The sequence below is a fragment of the Stegostoma tigrinum genome, chromosome 19, assembly GCF_030684315.1.
Source record: "Stegostoma tigrinum isolate sSteTig4 chromosome 19, sSteTig4.hap1, whole genome shotgun sequence".
Classification (NCBI taxonomy): domain Eukaryota; kingdom Metazoa; phylum Chordata; class Chondrichthyes; order Orectolobiformes; family Stegostomatidae; genus Stegostoma; species Stegostoma tigrinum.
Window position 1 is genome coordinate 18400534 of NC_081372.1, and position 26621 is coordinate 18427154.

The following is a 26621-nucleotide window of genomic DNA, read 5'->3' on the forward strand; positions in this document are numbered from 1 at the left end:
AAGACCGAACAATTGTTTCAATTAATTCTACAAAACAAAAAAGATAACTAGTTAGTTCTGTTGATACAAAACTATTTACCTTTTATGCTAAGGAACCGAGGAAGGGCGAGATACTTTCCTGACAGGAATTCAAAATTAATTCAGCCGTTTGGGATGGAACTGGTTGTAAGGAAATTTTGCAAAATAAGTTTGGGGAAGTCAGTTCAGCTTAGATAGCACAAGCCTCCAAAACTAAAGCGCACTTAATTTACTATCTGATTAGCAGTCTCAACCCTGAAGCTGCAGGGTACAAAATTGCGAACACAGTGGAGATTGGATGCCTTGTGGCACAGAGAGTAGGTTCTCTGGCCCTGAACTAGGCATTGCTGGTTTGACTTGAGGACCAAGGAAAGTACAGCAATTATGCGAGAAGAAGAGGCACAAAGGAGGTGAGGTAGCTGTGTTAATAAAGGAGTTAATCAGTGTGGTGGTGGTGATGATGGCAGTGGTAGAGATATAAGTTCAATAGTTCATGATGCAGTATCAGTATGGGTGAGCATAAGGAATAGCAAGGAAAATAAGTCACAGGTGGGAGTTGTCAAAGGCCCCCAAAAAGTTGCCTTATTGTAGGACAAAGTGTAAACTGGGAAACGATAGAGGCATGAAGGAGATTACAAATATCATGGGTGTCTTAATCTGCATATTGACAGGACAAATCAATTGGGGATGGGTAACATGGAAAAGGAATTGAAGTGCATCAGGGATTGTTTCCTGAAACAGTACATTATATAACATACCCAGGAACAGACTATTTTAGTCCTAATAATGTGTAATGAATAAGGATTAATAACAGATTTTGTAGTTAAGGGAACAATCTGTAGGGAACAATCACAAGTGATTTTCTTTCAAACTCAATACAAGGAATGGCAGGTTAGACAAACAGGAGGCTGGAAGAACACAGCAGGCCAGGCAGCACTTGGAGAAAGGAGCAACTTTGAAGAAATTCTTTGCCTGGCTCAGATGTGAACTCTGAGTCCCTTCCTCACTGCCTCACTTTGAAGAAGGAACTGGGAATTAAGAATGGGCAATAGTGAGATAGCAGTTTGCATCGGTCTAATGGGACTAAAGGCAGATGAGTCATTAGGATCTGTCAGCCTGTATCCATGGGTTTTAATGAAAGTAGCTTAACATATTGGAAGAAAAACAAAGTTGCTGGAAAAGCTTAGGTCTGGCAGCATCTGGAAAGAAAAAAAAGAGTTAACGTTTCAGGTCCAGTCACCCTTCCTCAGAACAGGGAAGCATTGGTTGATATATTCAAAACCACTCCAGTATTCCAGGAGGGTTCTAGTGGACTGAGTATCCATTCTGACGCCCTTGTTCAAGAAAGGAAGATGGAACTGGCACTGGAGAGAGTTGAGAAGAGGCTCACTTGACTGATTCCTCAAGATAAAAGTCCGAAGTCAGACTTGTGACTTTGCCCACCCCCAGTCTAACACCAGCATCTCCGCATTGAGATAAAGCAGTTGATTTGCCAAGAATGGCAAAACAGTTTTGCTCTTTACTCATTAGAGTTTATGAGAATGACAGGTGATATTACAGAAACACACAAGATTCTGAGGGGGCCTGACAAGGTAGATTTTCAGAAGATGCTCCATGCTATTTATGGAGGCATCTCAAACTAGGGGACATAGTTTTGAAATAAGGGGTCATTCATTTAAAATTGAGATATGATGGGGGTTTTTTCCACCCAGAGTGTAGTCCGTGTCTGTCCCGATTCTCGGCCCTCAAGAGTGTGGAGGCTCGGTAACTGCAAGTTTTTAAAAAGGAGGATATAGATGAGCTTTTTGAGATATTGAGGAGTTGGCGGCTTTGAGAAGCTGGCACCAACGAGGAGAGGGGCCCAGGACAGGCTTGAGGGACCAAATGGCCTACTCCTGTTCATATTTCTTCTGTAAAAGGGGTTGGTTATCAACCTACAAATCCTTCCAACACATACCAATGACAAGCAGCATGAGCGAGAGTGTTTCCTGGTCAGCCACATGTTGGAAACTTCTAGCATCATAATCCAAAGTTCCAGACTAAAACATGTATGTTAAGTGTAGGTCATTCCAGCAGTTAAGACTTTTGAGTGATTTGTAACACATCACCTCAATATGCACTGAGGCATATGGTTCAGAAGACTCGAGGATTGGCTATCCACCTGACTACGGTACACCCGATCATAAGTGTCCAAAACTGTAAGAGTCCCATTCGCAAGCAGTTATGCCCATCATCTTATACAGCACAAAAAGTGCAGGAACAACACAAGAAGCGTCAGGGTGAAATACCTTATCTGAAAGAATAATTAGAAAGAACCTCCCGGCAACAAAGCTCATCCAAAACCTGTAGAACTTTTCTGGGCAAAGGGCTATTTCAATTATTGCAATGGATAAATAACTATACAATAGCATTTCCTTTTCACAGATGTTATGTATTTCTAGAAATCCTCAGCTTTTTATTGGTTTTAGCTTGTTACCTTAGGAAGTGTTGAAAGTTATGAAAGCCAAATAACTTACTGTTCATTTGTGATGGAGAAAGAGACATAATGTGGGCTCCCATCTGTGTACTCAGTTTGACTTTTAACTTCAGTATTAAACACCTTAAGTGTCACTAATCCTTGCTTCAGAGATACTTGACAATTTCCTTCCTAATGCAGTAAAGAAAAAAGATGGTTACGTTCACTAAGAGGCTAACTATAGCCATATATAATGTTACAACCTAAATTGGTAGTGTGTTGATAACAGAACTGCACTATTCCAGAAGTTGTCAGCAAGGTGTAACCGTCCAATTAAACTATCAAGGTGGTCAAGAAAATATGTAATTCGCACCAGAGTCCATCATTGAGAGAAATAACTATTTATCAAAGCAAACTTATCCATTAACAACTGGGAACAAAAAAAAAGCATTATTAATTTACTACTATATGTCTTAAACTATATCCCTTTAAAATCTCTCTCACATACACATTCATTCATAAATGAGACAGACATGACTCAAATATTATGGTGTAAAAATATACGTAGGGAAAAAAAATTCTGCAGACCATAAGTCCAGACTGTAAGCTGGGAAATTATTTCTCACAGTTCCTTTCATTTTAGTTATGATAACACAATGTTGGACCACAGCAGTTTAAGGCAGTAGCTCACCAGCATCTTCTCAAGGGCAACGAGGAATGTGCAATAAATGCTGGCCCAACCAGTGATGCCCACATCCCATGAATGAATAAAAAACACATAATCTGACTTGATCAAATTGCAGGAACAATAAATTCTTAAGGTATTTTTTGGTAATTTAGTGGTGTTCAATTTCCATTTTTCAGTTTATAGTCCATAACGAAATATTTGTGGTCATTTATACTAACAAAACTGGATCTGTTAAACTATCTGTGTCTGCGCTGGAGTCTGAATATTTCTATAACTTTGCATATTTTAACCATGCATGGTGGCACATCAATGTCATTCTAATCTAGACGTGTCACGTGTCCTGACTAGTTGAGTCGCAAATCAAGCACGTATTTCTGGGACATGAATTACTTCACTGCATCAGCACCATAAACAAATAGACAAAACTTAATTTAAAAGAAAACATACTGTGGATGCTGAAAATTTGAAACACAAACAGAAATTGCTGGAGAAGCTCAGCAGGCCAGACAGCATCTATGGAGAGGAAGCAGAGTTAACATCTTGAATCTAGCAGATCTTCTTTAGAACTTCAGTTCAGTTATGAAGAAGGGTTACTGGACCTGAAACGTTAACTCTGCTTTCTCACCACAGATGCTACCAGACCTGCTGAGTTTCTCTAACAATTTCTGTTTGCACGAATAAACTTTATTCTTTGTTTTGTTGGAATTGAGCAAAATCATTGCAAATTCTGACACAAAAAAGGTACAAGTCAACAACAGATATTTGGGATTCCAATTCTTTGGTTTTATGATCTCCCAACTATGTTACCAGGGTTTCAGGCAAATATCACGCACGAAAACTCAAGGAAACACTGGCACCTAGTGTGCTATGCACATTAGTATGTTACATCCAAATTCTTGGTATTTCAATTCCAACTTGCCCAAAATATCTATGTTTGCTGATTCCATGCCTTATTTACCCTTGGATTTATGAGGGGCACGTTGAGGGCAGGGTGTGGTTCAACAACTGGACTTGTCAGTAAGTTGAAGTCCTGCTCTGCCCTAACTTCCAAGAAATTCAATCCTCAAGATTCAAACATTTTGCACCTTTCTAGTGGTAATCACTTCCACCCTTTGTGTGACCAACACAAACTGTTAATGTTAGCATTTCTCATTAACACTTCACATTTACCGGTGAGGGGTAGTAAAACATCAGGGCATTCCGCTGCTGGGTCTGGAACCCAAATCCTGAAATGAAGTTGTTGCGAAGCATGGGGACCTTCTGAGGGATCAGGCTCAGATATCCCTGGCCTTTGAAATCTGCGGAACGTGACACCTGAAACGAAATACACAATGAAGTCAGAGGGAAGTAATGTTAAACCACTGTCAGGAAAATCATCAACAGCTTCTTAACCTGGCTGGTGTGTACATTTGACTAAGGAAGAAAACATAAAAGGTATAATAATTATAAGTGCCTTTCCACAGTTTTTGTGGCCACTTCTGTATTTCTCTTCTTTCCCTTCCGAATAAAACACAAACATTGTTTAAGTCAGACATAATATCTGAAACACTCCCACATCAGTCTCATGATTTGTTTTAATTGGATGGCTTTAGTGTTGCAAACTGAGAATCTTAAAAATAAACAATATGAATTACTGTTATAGATTTAAACACACAATGATATGTTAGATTAACATAATTTTCTTCTCCTAACAGCCATTATTGTCGATGAACTTAAGCGCACAAACCTAAACTCAACCTGATGTTTTACAGCATTACATTTCCTTTTCCCAAGATTACACCTGAAATTGTTCAAACAACTTTGTATTATTTATTAATGTGCTTGTATCAAATTTGTTTGCTCTGCTTTACTAATAAATGGCATTAACTAATTTAAAATAAATAATTCAGCATTTTAATACAGTTTGAACTTGAAACTGAAATGATCACCCATTAGCTGGAATGACAAGGACTCAAAGGCTGCACACAGTATACATTAGAATTAATACACCTGACCAGGCAGCATAAAAATCTGCTCAATGAAAGTGGTAAAATATGGAGGCTGTGCAACTTGGTACGAAAGCTAATGTACTCTGGGACTTGAGAAAGTATTCGAAAAATCTGAAAGCACTTGTTTTCCCCTGCCTTCACAGTCAGAAGTTTTATTATTAGCTCTTGGAATGCAAGCATTGTTAAGAAGGCCAGCACGTATTGTTTATCCGAAACTAGTTTTGAGGTGATAGTCATAAGTCACCTTCTTTAACTGCTGCACACTATGTGGTGTAAGAAGCCCCCACAGTGCCGTGAGGAGGGGAACTCCAAGGTTTTGGCCAATAGAAGTGCATTGTTGCAAGTTTAGGATGGTGCGTGAGTTGAGAGGAACGCATGAATATAGAACATAGAACATTGCAGCACAGTACAGGCCCTTCGCCCTCGATGTTGTGTTGACCTGTCATACCGATCTCAAGCCCATCTAACCTACACTATTCCATGTACGTCCATATGCTTATCCAATGACGACTTAAATGTACCTAACGTTGGCGAATCTACTACCGTTGCAGGCAAAGCGTTCCATTCCCTTACTACTCTGAGTAAAGAAACTACCTCTGACATCTGTCCTACATCTTGGACCCCTCAATTTAAAGCTATGCCCCCCTCTGTGCTCGCCGTCATCATCCTAGGAAAACGGCTCTCCCTATCCACCCTATCTAACCCTCTGATTATTTTATATGTTTCAATTAAGTCACCTTTCAGCCACCTTCTCTCTAATGAAAACAGCCTCAAGTCCCTCAGCCTTTCCTCGTAAGACCTTCCCTCCATACCAGGCAACATCCTAGTAAATCTCCTCTGCACCCTTTCCAAAGCTTCCACATCCTTCTTATAATGTGGTGACCAGAACTGTACGCAATACTTCAAGTGCAGCCGCACCAGAGTTTTGTTCAGCTTCACCATAACCTCTTGGTTCCGAAACTTGATCCATCTATTAATAAAAGCTAAAACACTGCATGCCTTCTTAACAGCCCTGTCAACCTGGGTGGCAACTTTCAAGGGTCTGTGTACATGGACACCGAGATCTCTCTGCTCATCTACACTACTAAGAATCTTACCATTAGCCCAGTACTTTGCCTTCGGGTTATTCCTACCAAAGTGCATCACCTCACACTTGTCTGCATTAAACTCCATTTGCCACCTCTCAGCCCAGCTCTGCTATGTATCTGCTGCCCTGTCCTTGAGGCAATAAAGGCAAAAGCTTTGGAAGATACTGTAGATGCAAGTTTGGTGAATCGGGGTAGTGCATATTGTTGAATGTACACACTGCTGCTACACAAAGTCCTACTGATGGAGTGGATAAACACTTAAGAAGTAGATGCAATGTCAATTGAGTAGGCCATTTTGTCACGGTTGTTGTTCTTTTTGCTCGGGCAGGTGGAGAGTATTCCATTCCACCACATTCCTGTAGATGGCGGACAGATTTTGGGGAGTACTGATGCAAGTGACCTGCCAGAACATTTGCAGTGTTGGACCTACTCTTGCAGCCTCAGTACACATATGGGAATTCACTTAAATTTCTGATCAGTGGCAATCCCAGGATTTTGCTGGCAGAGAATTCAGTGATGGCAATACCATTGATCAACAAGGCAAGGGGTACAGCTGAGGACTTTAGATCTTTTCTCATTGGATATGAGCAGTTGCTGACACCAGAGGGACAAATCTATGCATCGTTTATTATCCCCGAATTGTTGCAGACAAGCACGAACTCTTCCGGTATCCGAGGTGTCACGAGGAATGCTGAAAATAAGCATCAAACATTCCCACATTTTGACTTGATGATGGACGGCAGGTCATTGATGAAACAGCTGAAGGTGGTTGGACCTAGAACGCTACCCTGAGGAACTCCTGCAGAGATGTCCTGGAGCTGAGATGATTGGCTCCAATAATCACGGCCAACCTTCTTTGGTGTTGGCCCCAGCCTGTGGAAAGAACCTGTTCTCTCTGCCCAGTTGCCACCAACTTCAATTCTACCAGAGTTTTTTAATGCTACTGTCGGTCAAGTGCTGTCTTCATGTCAAGGACAGTCAGTTCCATGTAACAAATGGAATTTAGTTCTTGTGTCTGCAATTGAACAAAGGCTGGAACAATGTTTGGAGCCACATAGTATCAGATCATCAGTGAGTCGGTCCTGTTGGTGGCACTGTTGATGACACCTTTACCTATTGCCATAATGGCTGATAGGAGACAGATGGGGCAGTCATTGGCTGGCTGGGATTAGACCAGCTTTTTACGATTTTCTAACAAACATTCAATGAGAGCCACACAAAGGGACTCTCAGATAGAAAGAGAATGGTAAACACTGGTAAGTTGGACTGCGCTGCCTGTTTATTTATTTGCGAATGAATGTCTTTAGCAGTTACCAAACGGTGACAGAATCAATGGCGCAAGTACTGAAATGGTTCCATTTCTTGTTTGTAGCCAATTAATAAGAATGTGTCAAAGGCAGGACTCACCAGCAAGTTTGCAGAACACCCATAACTGATTCCAATAGTCTTCTCACGTTTCAGATCTAAATTTTTGTCCAGAGCCTTCACGCTGCGCATACAGCCTTTTATAGAACCACCTGTGGGGAACTGGCTCCTCAGACTGCAAGAGGAAAGCACAGTCCATTTAAGAAAATAGTTATTAGAAAACAAACCTCAGATATTGCTTAACTGTGTGGATCAGAACATATCAGCTATATCTTCTCACACCACAAAACACTTCATAATTTTTTTTTAAAGTTGCAATGCACCGTTTATAAATTCCACAGGAGAAAAAGATGGTTTTGAACATTCAACTGGGCTCATTTTTATAGCCGTGTTAATTTATAGAACAGTTTAAGAATTTAGTGAATCTCACCTATATAGTTCATAGATGGTGCTCCTGTCCCAATAGCACAACAGCCCTGTTCATGCAATAATGATACATTGGAATGTATGGTGGGCTCCACATTTTCACTCATCAGTGGATGATATTGGCTTAGAATTTCTGGTTTGGAGGAGGGCAGAGATCAGGGTGTGTGCTCATAGCAGATGTTGCCAATTGAACCAGAAACTGGACCAGCTCCAGTTTAATCTGGATTAGCTGGGGCAGTGGATTCCTCTATGTTCTGCTTTAGGAGCAGCACAGTGTCTCAGTGGTTGGCACTGCTGCCTCAAGCACCCAGGGACCCAGGTTCGATTCCAACCTTTGGTTACTGTCTGTGTGGATTTTGCACATTCTGCCAGTCTCTGCGTGGGTTTCCTCCCATGGTGCAAAAATGTGCAGGTTAGGTGGATTGGCCATGCTAAATTGGCCATACTCTCCAGGGATGTGTAGGTCAGGTGGATTAGCCATGGGAAAAGCCGGGTTACAGGGATAGAGGAAATTTGAGTGGAATGCTCTTTGGAGGGTCAGTGTGGACTCAATGGACCGAATGGCCTGTATGGATTCTATGATTTACACCCAGGAGATAGTGTGAAGGAATGACGGGAGCAACTCCCTGGTTATCATGTGAATTCTGCCCTTTGGCACATCCACAGTTTGTCTGGAAGTAACCCTGATCTGAAAAACATGCCTCAAAGCTTGATGAACAGTTTCCCCTAAGAAGGATAAATCAATCCCAGGGACCATCCCTAATTACCCTGGAGGCTCTGTGACTTATTGGGACATATTAGAGGCAACTTGAGAGATTTGGATTCACATACAGGTCAGACTGAGCAAGGATGCCAGGTTTTCTTAAGAGTAAAATTAAACCAGATGGATTTTTTGATGACTACCAATAACTCTACCTTCATTATTAATGACACTAACATTTAATTCCATCTTAATGGATGACTAGTGATTGCCTTTAAATTCCTCCAGCTGCCATAATGGGATTTGAGCTCATGCCTCTGGACTCCAGGCCTGTTGGTTACTAGTCCAGTAATATTACCATTACGTTACTCTGCTTGTTTGCACCTGGATAAGTAAAGACAGCACAGTACAGTTTCTTAATTGACTACCATCTGTTCTGTCTCAAGTTCCACTTAAATCGTTACGGCCAATTTTTACTTAGTTGACTTTCCAGCAACAGAAACTCCTGGGGAGCCTTCAATTTGGGACTCTCCCACACATTTAGAATTCTGTCCCCAAATCAATTTCTCTTCTGACTCTTACTTGTCTGGGAGTTTCTCTGCAGGCACACCACCGAGATAATATTCTGAAATTGAAGGACGCGAAGCATCTCGTTCAGAAGAAAGAACGGTTTTCCGGTCCACACGCACGTAAATCTTCACTTTTTTGGAAAATACCATAATTATCTGGATCTGGAAAACAAACGCATTGTATATAAGTGATCGAGGGTGGGTGGAATCAGTTTCACTGAATTATATTAGACCATTTAGAAGCCCCTTGCTCATAATGAAAGCTCTTTCTGATGACGGTCACTTTGATTTAATCAGCTACAAACTCAACTGTTCTCGCTATAATCACAACTGAAGTACATCTTTGCAATATTCAAATGGAAGGTTTTGTGCAGGGAGTTGCAAATAACTTACATTTTTGCACAATTGTAATGCCACTCTGCATGGCTCAGTGGTTGGCATTCTCACCTTTGATTCAGAAGGTTGGGGCTTCAAGTCTCAATCCAGGAGGACAACACTACAACCACACATCAACGAATACCAGTCACGGTCGGACACAGAGCAGTTTTTCCGCCGTCTTCGCCTGCATGCCTACTTCTTCAACCGGGAACCCAACCCTCCTTCCACTGACCCCTTCGCCCGCTTCCAACACAAGTCCTCCTCCTGGACACCACCCCCAGGCCTCCTACCCTCCCTCGACCTCTTCATCTCCAACTGCCGTCGAGACATTAACCGCCTCAACCTCTCCACCCCTCTCACCCACTCCAACCTCTCCCCCGCAGAACGGGCAGCCCTCCGCTCCCTCCGCTCCAACCCCAACCTCACCATCAAACCCGCAGACAAGGGTGGCGCAGTGGTAGTATGGCGTACTGACCTCTACATCGCCGAGGCCAGACGCCAACTCTCCGACACCACCTCCTACCGCCTCCTCGATCATGACCCCACACCCGAGCACCAAACCATCATCTCCAACACCATTCATGACCTCATCACCTCAGGGGACCTCCCACCCACAGCCTCCAACCTCATTGTTCCCCAACCCCGCACGGCCCGTTTCTATCTCCTTCCCAAAATCCACAAACCTGCCTGCCCTGGTCGACCCATCGTCTCAGCCTGCTCCTGCCCCACCGAACTCATCTCCACCTATCTGGACTCCATTTTCTCCCCTTTGGTCCAGGAACTCCCCACCTATGTCCGTGACACCACCCACGCCCTCCACCTCCTCCAGGACTTCCAATTCCCTGGCCCCCAACACCTCATATTCACCATGGACGTCCAGTCCCTGTACATCTGCATTCCGCATGGAGATGGCCTCAAGGCCCTCCGCTTCTTCCTGTCCCGCAGGCCCGACCAGGCCCCCTCCACCGACACTCTCATCCGCCTAGCGGAACTCGTCCTCACACTCAACAACTTCTCTTTTGACTCCTCCCACTTCCTACAGACTAAGGGGGTGGCCATGGGCACCCGCATGGGCCCCAGCTATGCCTGCCTCTTTGTAGGTTACGTGGAACAGTCCATCTTCCGCACCTACACAGGCCCCAAACCCCACCTCTTCCTCCGGTACATTGATGACTGTATCGGCGCCGCCTCTTGCTCCCCAGAGGAGCTCGAACAGTTCATCCACTTCACCAACACCTTCCACCCCAACCTTCAGTTCACCTGGGCCATCTCCAGCACATCCCTCACCTTCCTGGACCTCTCAGTCTCCATCTCAGGCAACCAGCTTGTAACTGATGTCCATTTCAAGCCCACCGACTCCCACAGCTACCTAGAATACACCTCCTCCCACCCACCCTCCTGCAAAAATTCCATCCCCTATTCCCAATTCCTCCGCCTCCGCCGCATCTGCTCCCACGATAAGACATTCCACTCCCGCACATCCCAGATGTCCAAGTTCTTTAAGGACCGCAACTTCCCCCCCACGGTGATTGAGAACGCCCTTGACCGCGTCTCCCGCATTTCCCGCGACACATCCCTCACACCCCGCCCCCGCCACAACCGCCCCAAGAGGATCCCCCTCGTTCTCACACACCACCCAACCAACCTCCGGATACAACGCATTATCCTCCGACATTTCCGCCATTTACAATCCGACCCCACCACCCAAGACATTTTTCCATCCCCACCCCTGTCTGCTTTCCGGAGAGACCACTCTCTCCGTGACTCCCTTGTTCGCTCCACACTGCCCTCCAACCCCACCACACCCGGCACCTTCCCCTGCAACCGCAGGAAATGCTACACTTGTCCCCACACCTCCTCCCTCACCCCCATCCCAGGCCCCAAGATGACATTCCACATTAAGCAGAGGTTCACCTGCACATCTGCCAATGTGGTATACTGCATCCACTGTACCCGGTGCGGCTTTCTCTACATTGGGGAAACCAAGCGGAGGCTTGGGGACCGCTTTGCAGAACACCTCCGCTCAGTTCGCAACAAACAACTGCACCTCCCAGTCGCAAACCATTTCCACTCCCCCTCCCATTCTCTTGATGACATGTCCATCATGGGCCTCCTGCACTGCCACAATGATGCCACCCGAAGGTTGCAGGAACAGCAACTCATATTCCGCCTGGGAACCCTGCAGCCATATGGTATCAATGTGGACTTCACCAGTTTCAAAATCTCCCCTTCCCCCACTGCATCCCTAAACCAGCCCAGTTCATCCCCTCCCCCCACTGCACCACACAACCAGCCCAGCTCTTCCCCCCCACCCACTGCATCCCAAAACCAGTCCAACCTGTCTCTGCCTCCCTAACCGGTTCTTCCTCTCACCCATCCCTTCCTCCCACCCCAAGCCGCACCCCCAGCTACCTACTAACCTCATCCCACCTCCTTGACCTGTCCGTCTTCCCTGGACTGACCTATCCCCTCCCTACCTCCCCACCCACACCTTCTCCACCTATCTTCTTTACTCTCCATCTTCGGTCCGCCTCCCCCTCTCTCCCTATTTATTCCAGTTCCCTCCCCCATCCCCCTCTCTGATGAAGGGTCTAGGCCCGAAACGTCAGCTTTTGTGCTCCTGAGATGCTGCTTGGCCAGCTGTGTTCATCCAGCCTCACATTTTATTATCTTGGAATCTCCAGCATCTGCAGTTCCCATTATCTCGGACAACAATAATGTAGGCTGACAGTATAATGTGATACCAAGAGAGTGCTGCACTCTGTCAGGAGTGTCATTGTTTGGACACAATGTTAAACTGAGACCCAGCCAGGTGGGTGTAATGCATCGTCCAGTGCACTTCAAAGAATAGTGAAGCTAACCTTGGTGTCCTGTCTATTATTTATCCCTCAGTCAACACAACAAAGTCAGATTATCTGATCAATTTACCGCATTTCTGTTTGTGGCAGCTTGCTGTGTACAAAGTAGTTGCTGAATTTCATCCATGTATCAGTGGCGACATTTCAAAAAATGCATCAATAGCTGTAGAATTCTTATGGAGGTCATGGTCAGTTTTATATGTATGGAAATCCTTCATTCTTCACTTGAAGCAAGTGCTAGTAGACTTTTTCTAAGGTAATGACATACTGATATTTGTGATAGTTTAGACAGTCTGACATCAGGCTATCCAATGAGAATCCTTGAAATACAACCACCCACAATAACATTTGACCTCTGTTATTCTACTCGAATGATTGAACACCATTGGAAGTGATTGCTGTCAAGATAATCATAGAATGGCTGATGTGGAAGCAGGTCATTCAGCCTATCAAGACTACACAGCCCCTCCGAACAGCATCCCATCCTGCCTCTGTAACCCTGCACTTCCCATTGCTAATCCACCTAGCCTGCACATCCCTGCACACTATGGGGTAACTTAGCATGGCCAATCCATCTAGTCTGCACACTGTTGGGCTGTAGGAGGAAACTCACGTAGACATGTGGACAATGTGCAAACAGTCACCTGAGGGTGGATTTGAACTGTGAGGCAGCAGTGTTAACCACTGAACTCAATGCCCATATGCTCAGCCCAACTGCAGGACAGAACCAAAGCTTGTGTTACTGATTCCCCTACCTGCTTCCTTCCCCTCTACACCGTAGATAATGCCAGAGCCCATGTCCGACGTTTCGGCTACACCTCTGGGGAGCCAATAGGACTGAAGGTGTATTGCACAAGAGTGGCACAGCATCCTAAGGGTAACAAACTGACCCATTTAAACTGGACAGGATTTGTGGAAACGCATGCCGAATTCACTCTGAAAAATGAATTTAGAATAGGCTCTTCTATCACTTCGAGACAACCTGCAACTCAGCACAGCTGTTGATTTTAATAAAACATTTAAGGACAGCTGCTTAAATACCTTCAGACAATTGGTTGGAATGAAGGAGGGGGAAAAAAAATCGCCAAACGGTCCAAGTTGTTGATGAATACACCTTCCAGGGGAAGCTGATTTAAACACCAAACAGATGTGAAGTTGTAACATCGCTCTTACATTTCCTTTATTCATTCATGGCATTGAGCGTTGCTGGCTGGGTCAGCATTTATTGTCTATCCCTAAATGTCCTGAATGTGGTAGCAGTGAGCTATCTTCTCGAACTACTGCAGTTTATGGGGTGCTTGGCCAGTCAGCTTTTAGAACTTGAATGTTAGGGAGGGAGTTCCAGAATTGTGACACAAGAACGGGCAGCACGATGGCTCAGTGGTTAGCACTGCTGCCTCTCAGCGCCAGTGACCCAGGTTCGATTCCACGCTCGGGTGACTGTCTGGAGTTTGCACATTCTCGCTGTGTGTGGGGTTCCTCCGGGTGCTCCAGTTTCCTTCCACAGTCCAAAGATGCGCAGGCTAGGTGTATTGGCCATGCTAGATTGCCCATGGAGATCAGGGGTGTATAAAATAGGTGGGCTATAGGGGCATGGGTCAGGGTGGGATGCTCCGAGGGTTGGTGTGGACTTGTTGGGCCAAAGGGCCTGTATCCACACTGGAGGGAATCTATGAACACTGATGGAGCAGCGATAGTGATTTCAAGTCAGGGTCGTGCTTGGAAGAGAACTTGCAGTGATCGTGTTCCCACAAATCTACTATCCTTGTCCTTTTAGGTGTTGATGGTTGTGACTGTGGAATGTACTGTTGGAGGAATTACTGCAGCACATCTTGTTGGTGGTACTCAGCTACTGCTGAGCGTAAAGGGTGCAAGGAGTGTGGTGGAAGGTGGCGTGTGGGGCACCAATCACTCATGCAGCTTTGTCCTGGGTGCTGAAACAGGATTCATCCACAGTGTGTCTTGCAGAAAGCAGACAACTTGGGGAAATGGGAGGTAAGTTATTCATTGTAGGATACCTGACTTCTGACGTACTTTTGTAGCCATCGTATTGAAATGGCTTGCCCAGTTCAGTTTTTGGTCAATAGTAGGGTGATGTTTCTCACAAAAAGCTAGCATTTGCTCTCATGAGCCTTGCTCCTTTTAAGCTGGAAACAGTTATCCTGACATACTTTTCCACCCCTCTACAAGCCTCAATGCACTGAATTGGAGATGCAGCACAATGCGAACCCATTATTTCCCAACATCCCAGAATTCAACCCATCCTCCTGCACACAGTCCATCTGCACAGGATTAAATTGAGGTCTGGCATTGATTCATGTCAACTTCTCTCCCACCTTTCCGATCTCAGTCAGAGTCCTGCACTCAGTCTCCCATCCCTTCAAATAGATTTATTAATTTAAAAAACAGTTACCTGATGTGGGAATCCATCACTGAGTAAGTTTTGGCTTTCACTGTTGCGCTCAATTTTGAGTTCGTTGTTTAAGTAAACAAACAGAACAAGCTTTCCATTGTCAATGGTCAGGCTGAGGTATTTTTCCTAGAAAAGAAAAGCATAATGTAAACTTGAGACCAGAAAGAAATCAGAAATGAAAACATTACAAAAAACGTTTTACAGTTGTTTCATTATCCTGGATGCATGTTTTTAAGGAGAAAATACTGAGACACTACACAGATTTTAAAAAAGTGGCATTTTTCAGTTGTGAGCAGGGGACGGGGCTGCAGTGAGAGGGGGCGGCAGTGAGAGGGGGCTCATTTGCTTTCACAGAGTCCCTGATCATTAAAACTCTCCCAGTCTTCTTCTACTACTGCACAGCCGAGTCAACCGTGGTGCCACAAACCTGGGTGCTGCTGCTTTCCCCTGAGAGGCCATCCTCTTAGCAAAATCCAAACTGGTATATCTGTTTGGGACAGAAGATTCCTGCACTGCCTGCCTTTACTTACTGGTTTTCCGGAGGTCACCCAACAGTTTGCCTGTGTGGCCCGTACTTGTGGTGAGACCTTGGCCTCATGGATGCTCCATAGCGAGTCCATCTGCAGCTCCAGCCACCCCACGCAGCTAATCAGGAGCACATGCTGGAAATTCAAGGTTTCAAGGAGATGTGTTGAAAGTATGAAAATGGAGCTGGGATCAGACAACTGGAATTCTCGATCCCATTCTGGGTCCACACAGTGCAAGTTAAGGGCGAGTTCTGGTTTGGACTTGAACCTGCATCGTGTTGTAGTTAAACTTCCTTTGGAATCTTGGTTGATAGCTGAGTAAATCCTTTGGATATTGAAATGGCTCAGCTTTAGAGAAAACGTTAACAATTCTAGCTTTCCAATCATTTCTAAATAATGTTTATTTACTCAAGACATGAAGGCTCAAGTACATCCAGTTTCTGCTTTTGACACATTAAATGGTATCAATAATAGACATCTTTACTGATCTGTCAGTATTCCTCATTTGGAGGAAATCAGGAATTATGAGGGGCTTTCTTTATTCATGGAACACTTATTTTTTAGAAACACATCCTATTGTCACTGTAGGGTCCACTGGTTCTACAATGTACACTAGGTGGAAAGGCATGAAATGCCATAGCTTGGCAGAGACTATATGAGGGGTCTTGTGGGTAGGAACATGAGGTGGCATAATGGGGCTTGGAGGTGGTTAGGTGGTATTAAGGATGATGGGTTAAGAGGCTAAAGGACGAGAGAGCCTAAATATTTTAATTATAACTACTTGGCACTTGTCAAAGCCTCCATACCTATCTTTCCAAGGACAGTAGGTCTGACAGTTGCTAGCACCCACCTCCAAGAAGGAAAATCTCATCCATCTCTACAGGCATTTCCACTCAATAAAGGGATGCATTGCTGGAAAATATTCCAGATCTTGCTGCCGACCTGAAGCCAGTCCATAGACATTTGGGGGGGGGGGGGGGGGGGGGGAAGAGCCAGAAACAAGTGCTATCGTTTAGCGCTAACCACTAAGCAGGATGTTGGCGAGAACTGGCTGTTGTTTGAAAATACAGCATTTGGTTCTCAAGAAGACTCAAGACTGAGAGGAATGATTTTCTGCAGACAATGAAAGGCTCGCTTTGGCACAGTGGAAAAAGGGAGCTTGCGAAATAACTGAGAGGAACATGTAAGTTAATTTTGAGAACCTTCATGACTGTTAGTAGTAAAATATAAAGCGAAGACCTTTTATAAAGAATATCTTGCTTGTGAGTAAATAGCTCTCCATTTGTATTAATTGCCTGTGCGCTGCTTTCAGCTTATTTGTTACTGTGAAAGTCTTAAAATCTGAAAACCTGCCCTGCAATTCTTTCTGTAGATCATTGGGAAATTGATCTCATCTTTAAGTTACTGGTTTGCATGGAAATTGTAGCAATAAATGTCATAAAAATATTTTAAATAAACAAACATACCACAAATGATCGTCATTGTAATACTGTATGCAATTCTGATATTGGCTCCCTCTAGTGGCTTCCACAAATACTGCAAACTTTTGCTGTTTTCCCTTGTGCCCCTAAAGACATATTTAAGCTAAAAGAAGGTTGTACATCGAGAATCGCTGATAATTTTCCGAAATTTTGGTCCAATGTCACTTTATGTTTACATGGAAAATTAGTAAAAAGGTCAGGGATTTGTTACGATGCTGTAAAATAACTGAGTTAGTCAAACGTTTGTATCTATATAGGCAGGAAGGAAATTTTAATCATATAAAGTCATAGAGCTGTACAGCACAGAAATACACCCTTTGGTCCAACTCATCCATGCCGACCAGAAATCATGGACTAATCTCGTGCCATTTGCCAGCATTTGGCCCATACCACCCCAAACCCTTCCTGATCATGCACCCATCGAGGTGCCTTTTGAATGCTGAAACTGTATCATACTCCACCACTTCCTCTGGCAGTTTGTTCCATATACACACCACTCTCTGCGTGAAAAAGCTGTCCCTCAGGCCCCTTTTAAATCTTTCCCCTCTCACCTTAAACCTATGCCCTCCAGTGTTGGGCTCCCCCACCCTGGGGAAAAGGACCTTGTCTATTTACCCTATCCATGCCCCTCATGATTTTATAAACCTCGACAAGGTCACACCTCAGTCTCCGAGGGCTCCAGGGAAAATAGCCCCAGCCTATTCAGTCTCTCCCTCTTGCTCAAGCCCTCCAACCCTGGCAACATCCCTGCAAATCTCCTCTGAACTCTCTTAAGCTTAACAACATCTTTCCTATCGCAAGGAGGCCATAACTGAACGTAGTATTCCAACAGTGGCCTAACCAATGTCATGTACAGCCACAACATGACCTCCCAACTCCTACATTCAATGCACTGACCCATAAAAGCAGGTGTACCAAATATCTTCTTCACCACCCTGTCTCCATGCAAATTCACTTTCAAAGTACTATGAACCTGTGTCCCAAGGTCTGTTTGTTTGGCTGCACTCTCTGGGATGTCCTGCTTTGATGTGACCTACCAAAATGTAACACCTCACATCTAGATTAAACCCAATATACCACTCATTGGCCCATCAGTCTATCAGATCAGGGTCCCGTTGTAATCTGAGAAAACCTCCTTCACTGTCTACAATGCCAAAAATTTTGGTGTCATCTGCAGACTTACTAATCATACCTCCTATATCCACATTCAAATCATTGATATAAATGACAAAAAGCAGTGGACCCAGCACCAATTCCCACAGAACACCAAGGGTCAACAGGGCCCCAGTTTGAAAAGCAACCCTTCATCACACCCTCTGTTTCCTACCTTATAGCCAATTTTGTACCCAAGTGGTTAGTTCTCCCGGAATTCCACGTGACCTTACCTTGTTAACCAGTCTACCATGCGGAACGTTACTGAAATTCATACAGACAATGTCAATCCCTCTGCCTCCATTAATCTTCCTTGCCACCTCTTCAAAAAAACTCAATCGAGTTAATGATATACGATTTCCCACACACAAAGCCATGCTGACTATCCGTAATCAGTCCTTGCCTTTCCAGATACATGTAAATCCTGTACCTCAAAATCTCCTCCAAAAGCTTACCCACAAACGATGTCAGGCTCAATCGGTCTACAGCTCCCTGACTTTTCCTTATCTCTAGCTGAAGAACAGATGTGGTTCCATTTGCTGCATGTACTACAATATAGCTAGGATATAGTCTGTACCTGCTGTGTTCTAAACAAAACGAGCAGTGTAGAGGCTGAAAGGATTTTAAACTCGGAAAGATGTAAAGTCAGTGAAATATGTAAATTGGTATTTGTACTTATGGTTTACACAAGCATGGGCTGTGTTGGGATTTAAAAAGAGAACCAGATCTCCTTTCATTTCAGGATAATAAAATGTGAGGCTGGATGAACACAGCAGGCCAAGCAGCATCTCAGGAGCACAAAAGCTGACGTTTCGGGCCTAGACCCTTCATCAGAGAGGGGGGATGGGGAAAGGGAACTGGAATAAATAGGGAGAGAGGGGGAGGCGGACCGGAGATGGAGAGAAAAGAAGATAGGTGGAGAGAGTAGAGGTGGGGAGGTAGGGAGGGGATAGGTCAGTCCAGGGAAGACGGACAGGTCAAGGAGGCGGGATGAGGTTAGTAGGTAGCTGGGGGTGCGGCTTGGGGTGGGAGGAAGGGACGGGTGAGAGGAAGAACAGGTTAGGGAGGCAGAGACAGGTTGGACTGGTTTTGGGATGCAGTGGGTTAGGGGGGGCGGGGAAAGCTGGGCTGGTTGTGTGGTGCAGTGGGGGGAGGGGACGAACTGGGCTGGTTTAGGGATGCAGTTGGGGAAGGGGAGATTTTGAAACTGGTGAAGTCCACATTGATACCATTAGGCTGCAGGGTTCCCAGGCGGAATATGAGTTGCTGTTCCTGCAACCTTCGGGTGGCATCATTGTGGCACTGCAGGAGGCCCATGATGGACATGTCATCTAAAGAATGGGAGGGGGAGTGGAAATATTTTGCGACTGGGAGGTGCAGTTGCTTGTTGCGAACTGAGCGGAGGTGTTCTGCAAAGCGGTCTCCAAGCCTCCGACTGGTTTCCCCAATGTAGAGGTAGCCACACCGGGTACAGTGGATGCAGTATATCACATTGGCAGATGTGCAGGTGAACCTCTGCTTAATGTGGAATGTCATCTTGGGGCCTGGGATAGGGGTGAGGGAGGAAGTGTGGGGGCAAGTGTAGCATTTCCTGCGGTTGCAGGGGAAGGTGCTGGGTGTGGTGGGGTTGGAGGGGAGTGTGGAGCGAACAAGGGAGTCACGGAGAGAGTGGTCTCTCCGGAAAGCAGACAGGGGTGGGGATGGAAAAATGTCTTGGGTGGTGGGGTCGGATTGTAAATGGCGTAAGTGTTGGAGGATGATGCATTGTATCCGGAGGTTGGTAGGGTGCTGTGTGAGAACGAGGGGGATCCTCTTTGGGCGGTTGTGGTGGGGGCGGGGTGTGAGGGATGTGTTGCGGGAAATACGGGAGACGCGGTCAAGGGCATTCTCGATCACTGTGGGGGGAAAGTTGCGGTCCTTGAAGAACTTGGACATCTGGGATGTGCGGGAGTGGAATGTCTTATCGTGGGAGCAGATGCGGCGGAGGCGGAGGAATTGGGAATAGGGGATGGAATTTTTGCAGGAGGTGTATTCTAGGTAGCTGTGGGAGTCGGTGGGCTTGAAATGGACATCAGTTACAAGCTGGTTGCCTGAGATGGAGACTGAGAGGTCCAGGAAGGTGAGGGATGTGCTGGAGATGGCCCAGGTGAACTGAAGGTTGGGGTGGAAGGTGTTGGTGAAGTGGATGAACTGTTCGAGCTCCTCTGGGGAGCAAGAGGCGGCGCCGATACAGTCATCAATGTACCGGAGGAAGAGGTGGGGTTTGGGGCCTGTGTAGGTGCGGAAGAGGGACTGTTTCACGTAACCTACAAAGAGGCAGGCATAGCTGGGGCCCATGCGCGTGCCCATGGCCACCCCCTTAGTCTGTAGGAAGTGGGAGGAGTCAAAAGAGAAGTTGTCGAGGGTGAGGACGAGTTCAGCTAGGCGGATGAGGGTGTCGGTGGAGGGGGACTGGTCGGGCCTGCGGGACAGGAAGAAGCGGAGGGCCTTGAGGCCATCTGCATGCGGAATGCCGGTGTATAGAGACTGGACGTCCATGGTGAAGATGAGGTGTTGGGGGCCAGGGAATTGGAAGTCCTGGAGGAGGTGGAGGGCGTGGGTGGTGTCACGGACGTAGGTGGGGAGTTCCTGGACCAAAGGGGAGAAAATGGAGTCCAGATAGGTGGAGATGAGTTCGGTGGGGCAGGAGCAGCCCCATCTACCTACTAGCCTCATCCCACTTCCTTGACCTGTCCGTCTTCCCTGGACTGACCTATCCCCTTCCTACCTCCCCACCTATACTCTCCTCTCCACCTATCTTCTTTACTCTCCATCTTCGGTCCGCCTCCCCCTCTCTCCCTATTTATTCCAGAGCCCTCACCCCATCCCCCTCTCTGATGAAGGGTCTAGGCCCGAAACATCAGCTTTTGTGCTCCTGAGATGCTGCTTGGCCTGCTGTGTTCATCCGGCCTCACATTTTATTATCTTGGAATTCTCCAGCATCTGCAGTTCCCATTATCTCCTTTCATTTCAGATCGTGCAGGGATAGGGAGCTGGACGGTGGCACTGTAGGACTTGTACTATTCTCTGATAACTGAGTCAGTCACATTAACGAACCAGGCTGTAAATTTAGGAGGTAATTTACGATAAATGCAAGGCTAAGCCAATCTCTGTAAGAAAACTTCTTCTAAAAACATTCTTGTGAATCACAAGCAGAGATCACATCACGAGACAAAAAATTGTTTGTTGTGACAGTAATCGTCAGTAAAAGAATCCTTCAACAGGGCAGATTAGATTTGCCTCTCTGTTGCAAGTGGAACCAGATCAAGATAATTCAAGGTTTGTTTCCTGGTCGAAAGTCAGTTAAAAGTCTGCTACAATCAGATTCCACGTCCCCAGGTGGGGCTGGGAGGGAGCAGGGTTGGTGGGGAGGAGTGAAAATACCCCGTTCCTATTCGCAGCACACAGCTGACTGGTTTGGAGGGGCTGGGGTTTGTCTGTGCTGCTTCCACAGCTGAATAGTCTGCAGTGTCCGCACCCATGAATTAAAGCAAATGAATTAAGTGTGAAACCAAAAGGCCCCCGAGGTCCAGAGGGAGATCAGAACACCACAGATATTAGGAAAGGGACAGTAACAAAAAAAAAACCCTTGGTTTTAAGGCATTCCATGGAGCATGGATTGGTTTCATTTGGTGCATTCTCTGGGTTAAATTAGTCATCTACATAAACATACATTTTCCAAAATCCCTGGCCAAGGTAGGGTTGTACAAAGTAGCCGGCTCTATGGCGTAACTGGCCGAGCCCTCTCCTGCTGCCTTGCAAGGTGGGACTGCTTGAGGAAATGTAGTAAGAAAGTCATCTTGGTGACCTTGCCGCATTAAGGTGACATGGAGGGGATCAGCAACCTGCGACAGGCCAGCAAACAGCAGCGAGTTTGGAAGTGTTGAGGATTAATGTCAATCACATGAAAATGAGAAGGGGAAGACCCACCTTTTCCTGCATGAAAAACAGGATTCCAGAGTAAGAAACAATGCGAACCTCTTGTTCGAAACGAGACACAGAGGAAAATGAGCCTGGCATTTTGATTTCAGCATAACCTGTGCCATCGAAGTAAGCGCTGTCACTGTCTGGGCCTTGAGTAGATTTGAACCTGTGACAGGAGCACAATAATTAAAGACAATGCTGTGGGAGATTGCTACAGCAGCAATCAATGTTATTGGTGAATGTTAGGTAGCATCTGTGGAGGGAAGAAACAGAGCCAACACATCAGGCTGATGACTTGTCATTTGTTGTATGGTCGTCAACCTGCAACATTAACTGTGACACACCCGACAGAAGCTACCCAGCCTGCTGAGTGTTTTCCGTAACTGAATTACAAATTTTGTGATTTACAATATTTTGCTTATATTTGCAAACATAAAGCTGATTTCCGTCTGTATAACTACCGGCTCCTACAGGATGCGTAACATCACTGAATTCCGACTGATAGGGTATCATTCTGAGCTGTGCTTTGGTAAAATCGAGGGTGAAATCAGGGGAAAGTATCACTTGATAGTCAGCCACACCCTCGATTTCCAAGGTAAAATGAAAGGGGTGGAATGGCCTGGTCCTGTTCCTATGACTCACACAAATATTTCAAATCTTAAAGCTGCAGTGTACAGGAATCCTCCAACTGACAGTAAACTTTGTGAATTTGATCTATTTAAAATTTACAACAAGAACAGAGTTAAGTCAGAGCCATGAGTGGTGTTGAGGAAGGAGGAAGGAGGGAGGAGGGGGGAGGGGGCAGGGAGGAAAGGTCGGGGAAAGGATAATGGTGGGGAGAGGGATGTTACCACATTTGAAATGACTGGTTGCACTCTGAGAACTTTCAGAGAGAAATGACAATGAAATATATAACCCACGGGCATGTGGCAGGGGGACGTCAAAATGGAGCAAGGAAGTGGGGGCCACACAGTGAGTTACCACCCCATCCCTTCCTGCTGCCAATCCCCTTTGGCGGCACCAACAACAGCAGAGGAAAAAAAATGGCACAGGAACTGCCCCACAGCCAAATTTCCATTCTGGAAATGGCTGAGAAAACACACCCCACAACCGCACCCCCCGCCCCCAACTTTCTTTGTTGTGGGACCAGAAATGCTGCTTAAAATTTTCGATCTGCATTCATCAGGACAAACACAAGAATGACAAATTTCCAAGGGTCACAATCATTTACACCACAGGAGAAATGAGTGGCGACTGATGGGCAGGTTGTCAAGACAACGCCTCAGTCATCGAGTGGCTCAGTTTGCCTCAACCTCTGCCACCTCATTCACTGTTCACTTTCTCAGTCACAACAGCGTATCTCACTGTGGGGTGGAAATGTGGCTGCTCCCATTTAGCCAGTGAAAGCCGGGGGGACCCCATCACTGTGTGACATGTGGGATACTTACAGGAATGGACATTTGTAACAAGGTGGGTTGGGGGAAGGGCTTCGTTTGGATATGTATGAAATTAACCAAATCACCCCCTTTCAATTCTGTTCTTACCTCCTGCAGGGCTCATCTGCTGTGGTGTTCAGATCAAATGTTTGGACCAGGTTGTACAGACTAATCACCTGTGCGTTCAGGGTTCCAAGTTCAATGCACCCTTTAAAGTTTGGATACTTCAAAGTTTCGGGAGGCTGGAAAAGACAGCAGTGCTCTCATGAGTGGGAGGGACCTTCACCTTTGTGCATTGTTTTTCCAGGCTCTCCTGAAACATACTAGATTTTTGCATTTAACATTCTCTCATTAATGTTTAATAGGTAGCAAAGTCTTGAGGTTTATAAATGTTGCAATTCTTTCCAAAAAATTCTTTCATTGAACTTTAGGCACTGTACAGTACAGCACAACATGAAGGGGAAAAGAATTAGGAGGGTTGTAAATCATCACCAAAAACAGGTTTTTAAAAATTTATTCATTCACGGGATAAGGGCATCGCTGGGCAGGCAGCATTTATTGCCCAGAGGGCAGTTAAGAGTCAACCACATTGCTGTGGGTCTGGAGTCACATGTAGACAGACCAGGTAAGGATGGCATTTTCCTTCCTTAAAGGGCATTAGTGAACCAGATGGGTTTTTCCCAACAAACAGCAATGGATTCGTGGTCAACATTAGACTCTTAATTCCAGATTTTTTTTTACTGAATTCAAATTTCACCATCTGCCATGGCCGGATTTGAACCCAGGTCCCCAGAGCATTATCTGGGTCCCTGGATTAACAGTTCAGTGATAATACCACTAGGCCCCACCTTCCCCTTGGAGGTGTTAGAGACATTTGGAGTGAAGGGCAGTGTTGCACATTGAAGAAGTGGAGAAGGGTCTTCTGTACCTATTCAACTGTGGCTAAGTTGGACGTACTCTCACCTCCAAGTCAGAAGATTATAAGAAATAGCAAGAGATGACCATACAGTCCCTCGAGGCAAACCAATATAATCGTGGCTGATCTAACTATGGCCTCAACCCTGCTTTCCAATCTGTCCTCACCCCTTGACATTCCTACAGATCAAGAGAATCACTCCAGAAGCTGACAGTCCTGTGCACTACAGGTAGGATGCTTCACTGGCAGAGGTGTGGTCCTCCAGTCAGAACATTTGCTCTGTCAGCTGGATATAAAGGATCTCTGGGAATTATTTTAAAGAGAAGCCCAGGATTTAGGCATAATATTCAGTGAACGTCACACAAAAAAAAGATTGTCCGGTCATTATCAATTTGCTCTTTGTGAGAGCTTTCAGGGCTGTGATTGGCTGTTGCGTTTCCTGCATTATGGCAGTGGCTGCTCTTCAAATATGTACTTTATTGGCTGGAAGGCACTTTGAAACCGTGCTGTGAAAAATGCTACATAAACGCAACTTTTTCGTTTCTCACAGTTGACATCAATGGCTTGAACACGAGGTGAGAAAGATGAGGCATTTCTTAAGCTGGACAAGGGGCGTGTATGAAATAATGGCAATGAACTGCAAAATTGTTACAGAGCAGAACAAAGACACTAGGCTCGTTGAGTCAGCACCAACTCTGTGAAAGAGCACAATGAAGTAGTGCTGTTCCCCTGCCTGTCACCCACACCCTGAATATCGTTTCTGTTCAAATAATCATCTGACGCTAAAGTAGCTCATTTGAATCTGCCTCCATCATATTTCCAGACAGTAAGTTCCAGATTGTACCTCCTCAGTGAAAAAGATGTTTCTCATCTTGCATTTTCTCCTACAAATTTACCTTGTATTCATGTTCAATGGAGTATGGTGTGTGCAAGTGTGCATGTGCAAGAGAGAGCATGTGTGTGCATGCACGCATGTCTGTATGTATACGTATACATGGGAAGAGTTAAAAACCGAGAGGTTTTTAATCCTCTGACTGTTCCTGTGTAGCTACCAGATAAACTGAAGCAGAATCCTCCAAATTCACCGACTTCAATGGAGTCTCTCTCTTGAACACAGGGCAGTTGCCCATTAGAGTCTTCAGTACCCAGGACAATGCACTGTTTCAGATTCCACATGGTCCCAGTGCACAGCTCCAGTGTGCACTGCTCCATTGTCCAATTCTTCCTCTAATTAACGTTCTCTGCTCTGCAAACTTCTAATGTCTGTGCATGGCAGCAGCTTCCAAAATGAGAAGTCAATGCTCGGAATGGCATCGGCTCACCTATCCCTGCTCAGCAGATGTACACTTAGAGGTACAATACTCTGACCATCAGAGTATCTGGGGCCATGGTCCATTTGGCAGCACTTGACAGATGTGAAGCTGAAGTAGTGCAAGATCACTGCCTAGTGGCATCATGTTCACTACAACTTAAATAACTACAATGATATAAACCCAAAACCACATCTGTGCAAAATAATTAATTACAATAATAACAACAATACATTAATAACAATAAACATTAATAAGGTGTAACTACACTGGGAAAAGAAATGATATAATAAATTTTAATAAGCAAGACAAATTGTCTGTTTGCTTCTGTGTCCAAAATACACGCCTATCATAGGAACTTCTCTGTATCACTGAGTTTGAACCAACATTGTCAGATTGAAAGTAAGGAGGTCATGTCGAATCTGTACTAAAGTTTGGTTAGATCACACTTAACACTACATGCAGTTCTGATCTTCATGTTGGAAAGAAAAAACAGCACAGACGCACTGGAGAGGTTGCTGAGAAATTTTGCAGAGATGACATGAGAATACATGAGATTACTTATCAGAAAAAGCTAGATAGGTTGGGTCTTTTATCCCCTGAAAAAATAAAGGCAGACCCAATAGAAGTCTTAAATACTGTATAAAGTTTTGACAGAGTAGATGAGAGAGAATGTTTCCACTTTTGGGTCAGGGCGTAACCGCTGACTTATCAACGAGAGGTCAACGAGAAATTTAGTGAGGAAATCAGTTGAAATTTCTTCTTCCGAAGAGTGAAAAGCTGGCAGAAGGAGCATTTGAAACAGAATCCCTATATAGCAATACGGTCTTGTGTTGAATGGCTGATTTCTGCCGGTCCTATGCAAATTCACCACTAGAGGGCAAATAATG

The 26621-nt window shown here is 45.2% G+C and overlaps 1 protein-coding gene across 4 annotated transcripts in view; it reads right to left on the reverse strand.

The window, feature by feature from the left end:
* Positions 1-26621, reverse strand: part of lama5 (laminin, alpha 5) — a 296732-nt gene that overhangs the window by 13323 nt on the left and 256788 nt on the right. For all 4 annotated transcript variants that reach the window (XM_059652756.1, XM_059652755.1, XM_059652754.1 and 1 more), the window contains 7 exons: positions 23614-23747; positions 22076-22235; positions 14947-15072; positions 9311-9459; positions 7645-7777; positions 4332-4475; positions 2535-2665 (listed from right to left, as the gene is read on the reverse strand). In XM_059652756.1, coding sequence (XP_059508739.1) covers positions 2535-2665; positions 4332-4475; positions 7645-7777; positions 9311-9459; positions 14947-15072; positions 22076-22235; positions 23614-23747 — 977 coding nt within the window. The remainder of the gene's footprint in view (positions 1-2534; positions 2666-4331; positions 4476-7644; positions 7778-9310; positions 9460-14946; positions 15073-22075; positions 22236-23613; positions 23748-26621) is intronic.